Here is a 12,189-nt window from a genome sequence, read left to right as displayed (position 1 = left end):
AAAAAGCTCAGAAAAGGTAAATTTATTCAGTCTGGTTCATGGTCTAGTACACTCTGTTACAGTGCAACTTGTTTACTTGGTAATGGGTAGTAGTTGCACTTAGAGTTAAGAAATTACAAAAATAGGGAGGGGGGTGACTGAACATAGGTCGACATGTTTCTGCCTTGATTGCCTGGTATTTAGGGCTTACGGGCATTCATCAGGACCAGTGATAAGTGAGGTGGGGGTTAAAAATTCAAGTGCTCAGAAAAGTGAAAAAAGGAAGAGGGTTATTGACCTGTTCCTATGTTTGGAGGTCTTATGGTACCTGTAACGAGTAAACACAAGTTTGCAACACTCATACAGGGAGGGGAATAGTGGAGGGACACACGTTAAGCAAAAGTTTGCTTCTCATATCCAACAATTGTAAACAACTATAAAATGACAATACTTTACAGGACCGGTTACTGTCTACGATAGTTTCAACTTACTCTACTACTTTCCTGTCTCATGCAGTAGGCTATAGCATGCTGGTGGAAAAACGAGCATGCATCTCTTGTGAGTATCACATCGTCTGGTGCTCGTAAAGGTTTGCGCTAAATGTGATCAACTCTGTCGTGTTTCCTATTAAATTGTGAAAAAAACACACTTAAAAATGCACAGAATCTTAGTGGGCATCGCGTATTTAATACGTGGAGCTAGGTGCAATAATGCGGATATACAGCGTAGTGCACGATGGACTGATTCGCATGCGTATGGGAAAAGGGGCATTGTGACTGTCGGCGTGTTGTGGCTTTACCTCGCGCAAATGTTATGCACACTCCAATCGGTGGTAAGGCTCTGAGGAGGGGCTATGAGGAAAGAAGAAAGGCAGAAGGATTCTGAAAATTAGACAGAACGCCATTCAATACTTGCGGTTTTGATGGGAGCGCATTCGCGATGTTTTGGCGTCTACCTATTGCGCCCGTCCCGCTGCTTTCGAGTTGATGCGCTGTGCTGCTCTTACCGAACCGGAAGCACTAGGCATTGCTTCCGGTTCGTATAAATGGGCGTTGGTTGTGTACTTAGCGGCTTCCTATTGGTCTAGAGCTTGTATCAACGTTACTATGGAGACCGAGTGTGTTGATCTCGGTGTTATAGTCCGGTTTACGGAGGGCATTGTATGCGTTGTTAAGCTCATTGGGTCACTGGTTCATTTCAAGGTAGAGGGAGGATTTGAGTAGTCCAAAAATATTCCTGCATTTTATATTTCGTTCCCTCGTGTTTTTGATGGAATATAATCTTCCTCATTGGGGCACAGATTTATATTGCATACTGGACAGTGAGGGGATCATCGTGGATGTATATTTTCATATAATGGTATGTCTGGGTTATTCACTGATTGATCACCTTCTCACTAAGGATAACCAAGGTATATTATCATTCAGTCCCTCGGTATCGGTCCTGAGTCTATGGACCCATCTTTGCTCTTTCTCAAATAGGGTTTTTTCCGCATTGTGATCCTTATTTGTCAAAGTTTCAAGGACCACCCATTGTAGGTCCAGAACAGTGTGTCCTTTCTCCAGATAATGTGAAGCCATTTTGGTCGTGTTTTTTCTGCATTTCACGCTGCTTCTATGTTCACAAATTCTTTGCTTCACTTTTCTGCATGTCATCCCAATGTAGTTAAGTTGACACGGACACGTGATCATATATACAACATGTGTCGTGTTGCAGTTAGTATGGTTGTTAAGTGTCCATCTGAAATTGGGTAAAAGCTGTATTTCTTTTACTGATCTTGTCAGGGCACAGACCGAGCACGAGCCACATGGATAGTGGCCTATAACTCTGGGGTTGCCCCATAAAGAGACATTGTCTCTAGGTGTTTTAGGGGGCGGTCGTGTGTGAACCAGCATATCTTTTAGGTTTCTACTCCTTTTGTTTGCAAATCTGGGTTTCTGCCAAGTTAGATTACCTGATGTCAATATTCGCCAATTTTTATTGACAATCTTTTTAATGGCATTTGTCATGGGGCTGTATGTGGTTACACATGTCAGCACTTCCTCTTGTGGGGCTTTTTGAGCATTATCCAGAAGTGCCTCTCTGTTCTGGTTTCGAGCCCGTTTCTTACAGTTAGATATGATCTTCTTTGGGTAATCTCGGGCTTCAAGCTTTTCACAAAGATCGTTGGCTTGAGACTTATACTCTGAGAGGTTGCTACAATTACGTCGTAACCTGAGGAACTGACTGTGAGGTAGATTCTCTCTTAGAGGTCATTGACAATTTGGATCTAGACTCCCAGGGTAGAGCTGTGGAAATTCACAAACAGCTGGCTGTCAGGCTTGTGGATGTGTTTAGTCCTGTGGGAAGGGAAAAATCCCGCCAGGACACATCCCTGGTATGACGCCGCCCGTAGGAAAGCAAAAAAAGATTTGCTTTCTGCAATAAATAATAAAGATAGAATTAACATTAAAAAATTCCGCCTGGACTATAAAAATGCCATTACCAAGGGAAAGAAGCAATGGGAGGAGAACAAATGGGAGGAGTTTAGATCTGCACTCTCACGAAAGGACTCCAAGTCATTTTGGACTATTGTGAGTTCTGGTGTGAGCGGGGGAGGAATGGCTACAACCCCCCCCCCGAATATAGCACCAGCAGTGTGGGAAGCGCACTTCGGTGCGCTATATGCCAATTCGGGCGAAGAGACCATACTCCCTCCCAATCCCGATCCTCTCCAGGAGCATACACCGGTGGGGACGGAAGATTTGGTCTTAAAGGAAACTGTGGCATGTCCCCTGTTGGCTGTCCCGGGGCCCAGCCACGAGTATCGACTGGTGGGGTCCTTGGATGGTGATAGGAGGCAGGATTTCCGGCTTGTTGGGGACGTGTATCATCTAGAACGGCCTGAAGAAATTACTCTGAAGGAGTTTGAGTCTGCAATAGCAAGACTATTACCTAACAGGCCCCCGGCCTAGATAAAATCCCCGGGGATTTATTCCGATCCCAACCCAAAATATGGGCACCGTATCTGGTGGTTTTGTTTAATGCAATTCTTAGGGAGATTAACCCGCCAGATATTTGGCTTGGAGCCAAGATCGTCTCTATCTTTATGAAAGACTGCCCATTAACCCTAGAAAACTATAGGCCTATTAGTCTCATAGACACCGCACAGAAACTAATGGGCAGGATCATCCATATAGGATCCAGGGGTGGATGGAAGAAAATGAGATACTGACCACACTCCAGGCCGGGTTTAGGATGGGTATTTCAACTTTGGATCAAATATTTCGGCTGCAGGTCTTATTTTGGAAAACGGTGAGAGTGGAGGGTGGCAGCCTCTATCTTATCTTTGTTGACCTGCGGGCCGCTTTCGACCTAGTTTCAAGGGAAAAATTATGGAAAGTCTTAGCAGAACTGGGTCTCCCATCCTATCTATTGAACATCATAATTAGGCTTCACACTAGAAACTATGCCCAAGTTAGGTGTGGGAGGCACGGAGATCTCTCGGCACGTTTCCCTGTTTCGAAGGGTGTGCGTCAGGGGTGCGTCTTGGTGCCAACGTTATTTTGTCTTTACATCAATGGCCTTGTGGACCATTTAATTGGTGTAATTGAGAATGAGGCCCCTAGGCTGGCCATCGGGCGGTGCCCGCTCTGATGTTTGCAGATGACACCTTGTTTCTATCTAAAACATCATTGGGCATCCAGCGCACCCTGGACAGCTTTGCAGCATTCTGTGCTTCACGAGAATTGGAGATAAACTTGGACAAGACCAAGTTTATGATTTTCAATCCCCCAAAGCAAACCCGCCCGAACCCCATTCTCAATGGTTCTGCCTTAGAAAGAGTTAAGACTTTTGTCTATCTGGGCATTACCTTGACGGAAAATTTTGACTGGGGTTCCCAAATTTCCAAATCAGCACTTAGGTTATCCCAAGTAATGGGGGGCATTAGCAAAGTCCACAGATTTTTGGATTTCAAGCCGGCAGCCCCGGTCATTTAAATAAATCGACTCCAGGCTAGAATGGCCTCGACGTATGGTGCAGAACTTTGGGGCCATAAAAATACATGTAATCTCCTGAGGGTCGAGAGACGAGCAAATTGTCCACTCAAGACGAGCAAATTGTCCACCTCAAGACGAGCAAATTGTCCACTTTAACCACTCTATGGTAGGAGACTCTCTGTTTATCCGAACTAGGTCTAGTGGTAATAAACGAGGTGAAAAATCCTCCGGGACTACTGGATCCAACTTATTTGGGGAGTGGGTGTGAGTCAACTATAGATTACATCCTAGCCACCACTACATTGGTAAATAAGCTTAAGGAGTTTAGAGTGCTAGTAAACACTCTAAGTAACCACGCGGCTTTGGGCGTGAATCTATATGTAGAACAGGGGCAGCTCTCACCCCAGCTCATAATGAGCGCTCTCGCCCAGAACAACCTACATGTACCCAAAATGAATGGTTACGCTCTAGGGTGGGGAAAGATAGAACCAGCCGAGTTAACAGCCAAGGTGGTATGTGCTGAATATCCGGCCATATTGAAATGTTTAGACACTGACATAGGGGAAGAGGAGGTTCTTCAAAATTTTGGATTAATTCTGGAAAGTGTGAATAAAACACTAACTGTAAGGAAGAAAGGGAATAGGGACACAAAAAAGGGTGGTTCAATCATAAATGTTCATTGGCTCATAAAAATTTTAAAAGAGCACTATCTAACACACCGAGAAATCAGGAGGAAATAAGGACGCTAAGAAGGTCTTATAGATTAGCCCACAAGGAAAGAAAATTAGAACTAAAACAAGCCTTGTGGAACCAACTACATGAAAGTTCCTTGAACAAAAACAGCGAGACATTTTGGGAAGTAGTGAGAGCCCCGTTCCTAGTAGACAACAAAAACCAACCATCAGTAGAGGTGGCTATTGAGGGACCAACATGGGTAAATCATTTCTAAAAAATCTTTGGTAAAAACCCACATGCAGATCGCGTAGGGGAGAGCAATAGCGATAGCAATACCCAACAGTTAAAATCTCTTCCAATCCAACTAGTTTTTGCATTAACTGAGGTTATTGATGCAGTGAAGGCCAGTAAAAGTGGGAAAACCCCTGGCCCAGATGGGGTACCAGTGGACTTTTTTAAATACAATTTAGATTTGTGGGCCCCAAATTTAAAAAGGGTATTTGACTCTGCTATGAAGTGTGGGCTACCTAAATCCTGGACCAAATCTACTATGGTCCCCATCTTTAAGAAAGGTGAAAGACAGGATGTCTCCTGTTATCGTCCAATCTCGCTCCTGGATTCGCTGGGGAAAGTCCTGGGCAGAGTGGTTCTCCAGCGTCTACAGGAGTGGGCCGAAGATGGTGACGTTCTCTCCGATATCCAGTTTGACTTCCGAGAGGGTTTTGGGACAACGGAGCAAGCCCTGAATTAGGCATTAATGATGGGGAAATACGTCTCAGCTAAGCGGGGCTGGTTGTATATGGTCTATGTTGACCTGTCCGCAACTTTTGACTGTGTTTCCCATTCAAAACTATGGTCCGTTCTCACTGAGATGGGGATAGATCAGGCCCTCGCAACCTTTCTGAGAGAGCCCTATTCAAACGCTTCTGCTAGAGTACGTTTTGGAGTGAATGGCGAACTATCTGACTCGTTCACGGTGGAGCGTGGTGTCAGGCAGGGCTGTGTCCTGGCTCCCTTTCTTTTCTCCCTCTATACAAATGGGCTTGAGGTTGAGATGTTGAGGGGGGGTCAGGACCTTCCCCGAGTAAGAAATCAGCCGGTTCCCGCTCTGTTATATGCAGACAACGCCGTGATACTCACACGCACTCCGTGTGAACTGCAGAAGGCACTAGATAGGTACGCAAGGTTTATGGGTGGCCTGGACCTGCGCATAAACATAAAAAAGACTTACGTTATTGTGGCAGGAATAAGGAAAAAAGGGGGAAAAGGCATCTTCCTTGACAGCGAAAGGATTGAAATGACTGCCCAATATCCATACCTTGGCATTATGATGGATGAAAAGATAAATTGGAAACCAGCCATAGAAGCTCGTAAGCACCAGTTGCTGCGAGCAATCGCTGCCCTTAAAAAAATCTCTCAAAAACTAGGAAAGAGGCCTCCAGTAGAACTGCTCCATATTTATAAAGCAAAGTGTCAATCCACCGCACTTTATGGGGCAGGACTGTGGGGACACAAAAACACTAATTCCCTACAGGTTGTAGAGAATACCTTTCTAAGATTCCTTTTGGTGGTCCCCAGACGTGTATCCACTTTTGCCTGCCATATGGAGCTAGGTATTCCGCATATAGAGGACTTGGCAAAAATACAACCGCTCCTGCTTTGGCGACGGATCTGGACCACAACAAAGAATACTTTTTCTAAACAGATAGTGACAGACTGTATGTCACTGGATTATGCTGGGAAAATTGAGTGGCTCATGTATGTAAAGAACTTCCTCACTGATCTAGGGTTTAGTAAATATTATTTTTCCCCGGAACTAATCGGTGAAATATCCAGAAAAGATCTAAAAAAAGGGCATTGAGCCATGTAGAAGAGTTACGAATTTGTACTGAGGCAAGAAAACCCTGGGTCCAACATTCTATGGCGGTTATGACTACCATAGAGATTGAGCCATATCTGACATATGTCCAGTCACAATTCGAGCGTTTTCTACTGACAAGATTCAGAATGAATATTTTCCATAGATTGGTGGCATTTCCTACAAAATAATTGCTGGGAAGACTGTCTAACAGTGTGTTCATGCGATGACATATCAGAACAAACCCCCATGCACACCTTTCTGTTTTGCAAATTTTACTCTGCACATCGTAAACTCTGGCTGATTCCACTGTTAAGAAAAATGGGTCTTAGAAGATGTCCCCCCGCTATGCTGCGGTTGCAATTTGTAGAATCAGAAATGGCTTGCAAATATATAGCAACTTTTTTAAAATGTATCTTTAAGCATAGAGTAAATCTTTGATAAAATCCTGTTGTACATTTTAGGAAAACTGAGAGAATCTTTGATAAAATCCTGTTGTACATTTTAGGAAAACTGAGAGAAACTTAAAAATTGCTTGATATGTATAAACTCTTTTTTACAGTTTGTAATGTAATATTAATCTTAATGAGGGGAAAATGATCCCTTTTTATGATGTAAAAGTAATAACTTGAGGGTTGTATATGATAAGATATGTTTGTTGAAATTCTTTTGTGGTTTTTTATGTACCTTGAAAACCGAATAAAGATTTACTTACTTACTTACTCCTGAGGGTCGAGCAGGGCTTTATGAGGAGCCTTTTGGGCTTGTCACCAAGCACACCACTCATTCCTCTACGACTTGACCTGGGGCTGGAATCAATAGAAGAACTAGTAGCAGCACGGCCCATGCTCTACTGGAAGAGACATTGATCAGTGCCTGAACTGGCTCCATATAGAGGAATTTTTAGAGGTCTGGGCTCTTCTAAAAGGAAAGAACATTCCGTGGCTGCACCACATCAAGACTCTTAGCATCCGGATTGGTCTGTCTCAGCTCTGGGAGACCCCGGAGGTGTGTTGCCCGGGGATATCCAAATTGGAACTCAAAAGTCAGCTGAGGCAGCAGAACTCATTAGCCTTACAGAGATCAGGTTCCCTAGAAAGACTGTCAGCAGAGTTCCTCCTGGTGAAAACTGAATTGTGAGCGGAGGAATTCTTAGATGTAATCTATCCACCCCTTGCGAGGAAGCTTTACATCCAGTTAAGGCATGGCAGTCTACCACTCAGAGCATTCACCTGTAAATGGGCAAAATCAGAAAATATAGCCTGCCCGGCATGTAACTATAAGTGCGAAGATGTTTGCCATGTTATGTTTTTTTGCCCTGCGTATGAAACTATAAGGAAATGCTGACTGATTCCGTTATGTAGGAATCCAGGGTTCAGATATTGTATTCATGCATGTAGGGTCTTAACGTATGATACTCACTCCCCCATTGTTTTTGCTGCATCTCGTTTTCTATTTGGCATGTGGCATAGAAGGAAAAGTTTTGGATAAATTCTTGTGTTTAATTGTGTCCAATTATGAATTTTAAACTTTCAGGTCTTGATAACTATCTAGTTTAATCTATTTTTAATGTTGACCTGTCTTCTATTTATTGTTTTACTGACTTGTGCTCTTTTGTATGTATTTTACTTGCACTTTTATGGTCTTTGACCGAAATAAAGTTATCTAAAAAAAAAAAAAAGATTCAATGTAAGAGAACTTAAAATAACATTCAAGGATGGCTACAGAAAGGCTCAGATACACAGCTCCTTTATATCCATTAAAACACCCTTACTCTTACCAATCTTCTCCCAGCAATATGGTGTGTGGGGTTGTATAACAGTGAGAAGCTTCTCTGTCTCATGGTGGTTCCAGAAGGCAATACAGGAAGCTGACAAGAAGATAAAAAGGATTTCAGACAAGATTAAGGCCAAGCCCAGCCTTCAGTAATGAGACCCACACTTCCTCTATACCCACAAATAAACACCCTTAACTTTGTTTGTCAGAATATAACAATTTTAATATTGCGCTACCATATTATTGTAGAAAAACTATTAACTAAAATATTGATAATTAAGTATATAAAAATTAATTTAGATGACTTATTATTATTCTAACACCTACACTCCTTAAAGATGTAGATATCACTACGGTACCTATACACGGAGTTATGTTCATATGGCACTTCTTTGTACAGGCCTGACCCTAGAAAGTGCTTGCATCTCTTCGGTATTTGGACAAAATATCGGAAACACAAATATTGTGGGACAGAATATCATGTCAAAAATATAGAGGACAAGAATATCATGTATGTCAGTTTCTAAAGGTAAGTAAAGTTTTGCTAGATATAACTCCTCATATATGTACCTTGACGATATATCTATAAATCTTCAAGGTACGTAGATCTGGAGTTAAGAATAGTAAATTTACATTTACCTAGTTGCACTTACCTACTCGATATTCTTGTCCTCGATATTTTTGACACAATAGTCTGTCCACACTCTATTTGTGTTTCTGATTTTGTCACTAATCAATCTCTTCAAATGTTCTTCCTGAAGTGACCTCTAATAGGAAGACTATCTTGTAAAATATGCATTGTAAATATTCCTCTATGTAAAGGATGGAGCAGTGGCTTTTGCTTCCTTGCTGAAAGAATATTTGAAGTTTATAAACTTTTGAAATACTCAACAAGACCCTCCAGGATTTTGCGTTTTGCAAAAAAGTTGCTAAATCTGCAGTTTTGTAAAAAGGCTGTTCTTTTTACAAAAGTGCCCACTACATTTGGGGAATGTGATCTGATGTATTTGTTTGAGTGAAGAGGCTGACAAAAGGTTGTGAAAACATAATTGAAAGGGTCGTGAAAACATAACTTACAGATATTTTCGACTCTCAATTCCCAACTTTTTGGAAATTAGGACATCTTGTGGACAGGGATGGTAATTGTTTTCAAAATTTCTCCATTATAAAGTTCAAAGGTGAACAGTAGGTCGTACTTTTTTAAAGAGAAAGGAATTAAAACGAAGGTAAAGTGAAATGAGCACGCGTCTCTGGAAGAGAGTTAATGTACTAGAAGTTAGGAAGTGGAGATTAAAGGCTCCAGGAGTGATTTGGGTGTCCTCAGGACAATTTACACTCCTCATTTAGTGGCCATAGCGAGTGAGGTTTATTTGGTTGGCCACCACTGAGCTGACTGCTCAGCATCATTAGTGTTGTGAGATTTGCATGAACCTGTGTGGAGTAATTTCTCGAAGAGATCAGTTTTTTGTAGTGTTGACATAAGTGCACTCATACGTTCATTCATTCTCACCCACAGCCAGGGCCAAAACACAGGCCCCCACAGCCCATGCGGTGCAGGAGGCCCCAGGCCTTCTGCCTTCCTCCATTCAGCCAAAGAGCAATTATTATTGGTTGGATAAGGGAGACTCAGGGGCCCTTCATCACATTCTGCAGGGGGCCCTTCATTTTGCGTTATGCCACTGACAGGTTATAACAAGGTGCAGTTAGTTGAATCTTTCTCATAAGTTCGTTTCAAGGAACTCTATTCCTCCAACAGCATGGAACCAGTATGGGGAGTATCTTCGTCCCCAGTGTAGCGGGCCTCTATGTACATCATCTCGAAACTCAAAGAATCCTCAATCAAGCAAACCCCTTTCTTCAACATATCAAACTTTGGAAGAGCTATATTGATGACATTTTACTAATTTGGGAAGGCAACCAGACTACAGCCAATGCTTTCCTATTATATATAAACCGGTGTAAAAACATACACTTGTTGTAAATAGATATAACCAAACTTTGAATAATTAACATGGTTAATGTCCGTGTTTTGTCACGTATTTTCATGATACTGTTCGTTTTGGGTGCTCGGACCGAGCATCTATTTACAACAAGTGTATGTTTTTACACCGGTTTATATATTTTAACTATTGACATGTTTCATAAGGTGTTGTGTAAATGACGCATATTTAATACAATCTAGGGAAGAGCGGGGTATTCTGAGTTACCAAGGGAGGCACGTCAGTTCAAACAGGGGAACAGTCAGGCAACATGACGGAGTTTAATAGTCAGAAAATTGAGGATTATGGGAGTTGAAGTTCAAACATGATTGTTTACACAATTGAATAATGACGTGGGAGTGGTCATGTGGTTATAAAGGCCCCTAGCACATGGGAGGGTGAAAAACCAGCATTAGAGGAGAAACGCGAGAAACGCTATGCACACGTTTGAATGGAAAACAGAGGTATGAAAGTTCCTGGATTTTTGCCTTAGTGTAATGGCAGTGTTTATAGTGGAATATCTTATTGGGCAGAGGATTATCTAAAAAATTCCCTAGAGTGTCATTGTAGATCAGGTTACTTGGTAGCACATTTCGAAAGTGTTCTTTTACGCTTTTAGAGGGAAAGCGTTGTTTATGGGACATTTAACATAACAGATATAGAAGGTGTTTAACATTGTCTGTTGAAATAACTTCACAGCATACTAATGACAATTCTTTTGATGTTTAACATTTTTAGAAAAGAACCCCTGACGAAGGGCCGGTCAGGCCCGAAATGCATTGGGTCAAGCTTTTTCACAGTTGCTAAATGTACTGGGAATTTCGACATGCTGTATTCAAGGCGCTTGAGCATAATGCACACATCTGAAAATTGAAATTACCTCGTTCTGCAACCTCAACTCACGAACAATAAAAATCATGGAACATTGATTAAATTGGCTTACGATGATTCTTTCATCTTACATGGCGAGATGCATCCTGGAACTGATATTACCCATATCAGCAATGGCTATGTTGTTTACCCAGCGCTTCAGGACGTAGCGCAAAGCAGGATTGCTCCCCCAAAGAGATTACCATTGATAAAAAGGAATAGAAACAAGGAGTGCGGGCCAAAGACTTTCTCTATAAATGTACTGTAAATAACATCCCTTCGATGTTACCCATGGGCCATTACCCATTACCCATGTGGGAATTGCAGCGTTTGCTGTTTCACTGAGACAACTAAAACAGTATCTTTTAACAATGGAATGATTGGGCAACTCTGAAAATTTACAATTTGCAATACATCTAGGGTGGTCTACCTGATTACTTGCTCTTGCAATTTGTACTACGTGGGCATGGCCACTCAAAAAGTCAGAAAAAGGATCTACAAACACTGCAGCAACTTACGATGCCAACGGATTACTATAAAAATCTAATCACACTATCTCGAACTAAAACACACACCCAGTGTTCTGAAATAGATAGTCCCGGAATGTATAAAAGACACAGACATTCTGGAAAGGAGACTCCTCGAAAAGGAACAGAGATGGATGTTCAAACTCAATACAGACACCCGGCGCCTCAACAATAACATCTCATGGGGCCAATTCCTCTAGAAGTGTAGCTCAACTTTTACCTTCCCTAAGCTATTGGTGTAAAATGAAGATACATAGAACCAAAGTAGAATTTTTTTAAAACATCTTACCTATAAGCTAATTTCTTCTTTGAGACCGTTGATGAAATATCCTCTATTTAGATCGATAAAGAAGTTTTTTTGTAACCTGGTAATAAGACTTTCACAAGGTTTTTTCGATTCAATTCCCACTCCCTCCCCCCGGAGTGTCTCCCCAACCATCCGCCCCCCTTTTTGTTTTGAAGATTTCTTTAATGCACAAAATCTCATTCCTTGACTATTTATCCACTGAGTCGTTTTCATGTTCTCGCAATGCTGGTAGCCAATT

The 12,189-nt window shown here is 41.9% G+C and overlaps 1 protein-coding gene across 1 annotated transcript in view; it reads right to left on the bottom strand.

The window, feature by feature from the left end:
- The window catches only part of LOC147708714 (uncharacterized), a 260,037-nt gene that overhangs the window by 192,853 nt on the left and 54,995 nt on the right, over positions 1 to 12,189 (bottom strand). The window contains exon 9 of the mRNA XM_086925764.1: positions 8,273 to 8,362. Coding sequence (XP_086781890.1) covers positions 8,273 to 8,362 — 90 coding nt within the window. The remainder of the gene's footprint in view (positions 1 to 8,272; positions 8,363 to 12,189) is intronic.

The sequence above is a fragment of the Lissotriton vulgaris genome, chromosome 6 (assembly GCF_964263255.1).
Source record: "Lissotriton vulgaris chromosome 6, aLisVul1.2, whole genome shotgun sequence".
NCBI classification, from domain to species: Eukaryota; Metazoa; Chordata; class Amphibia; order Caudata; family Salamandridae; genus Lissotriton; species Lissotriton vulgaris.
This window is presented reverse-complemented; position numbering and strand designations above follow the sequence as displayed.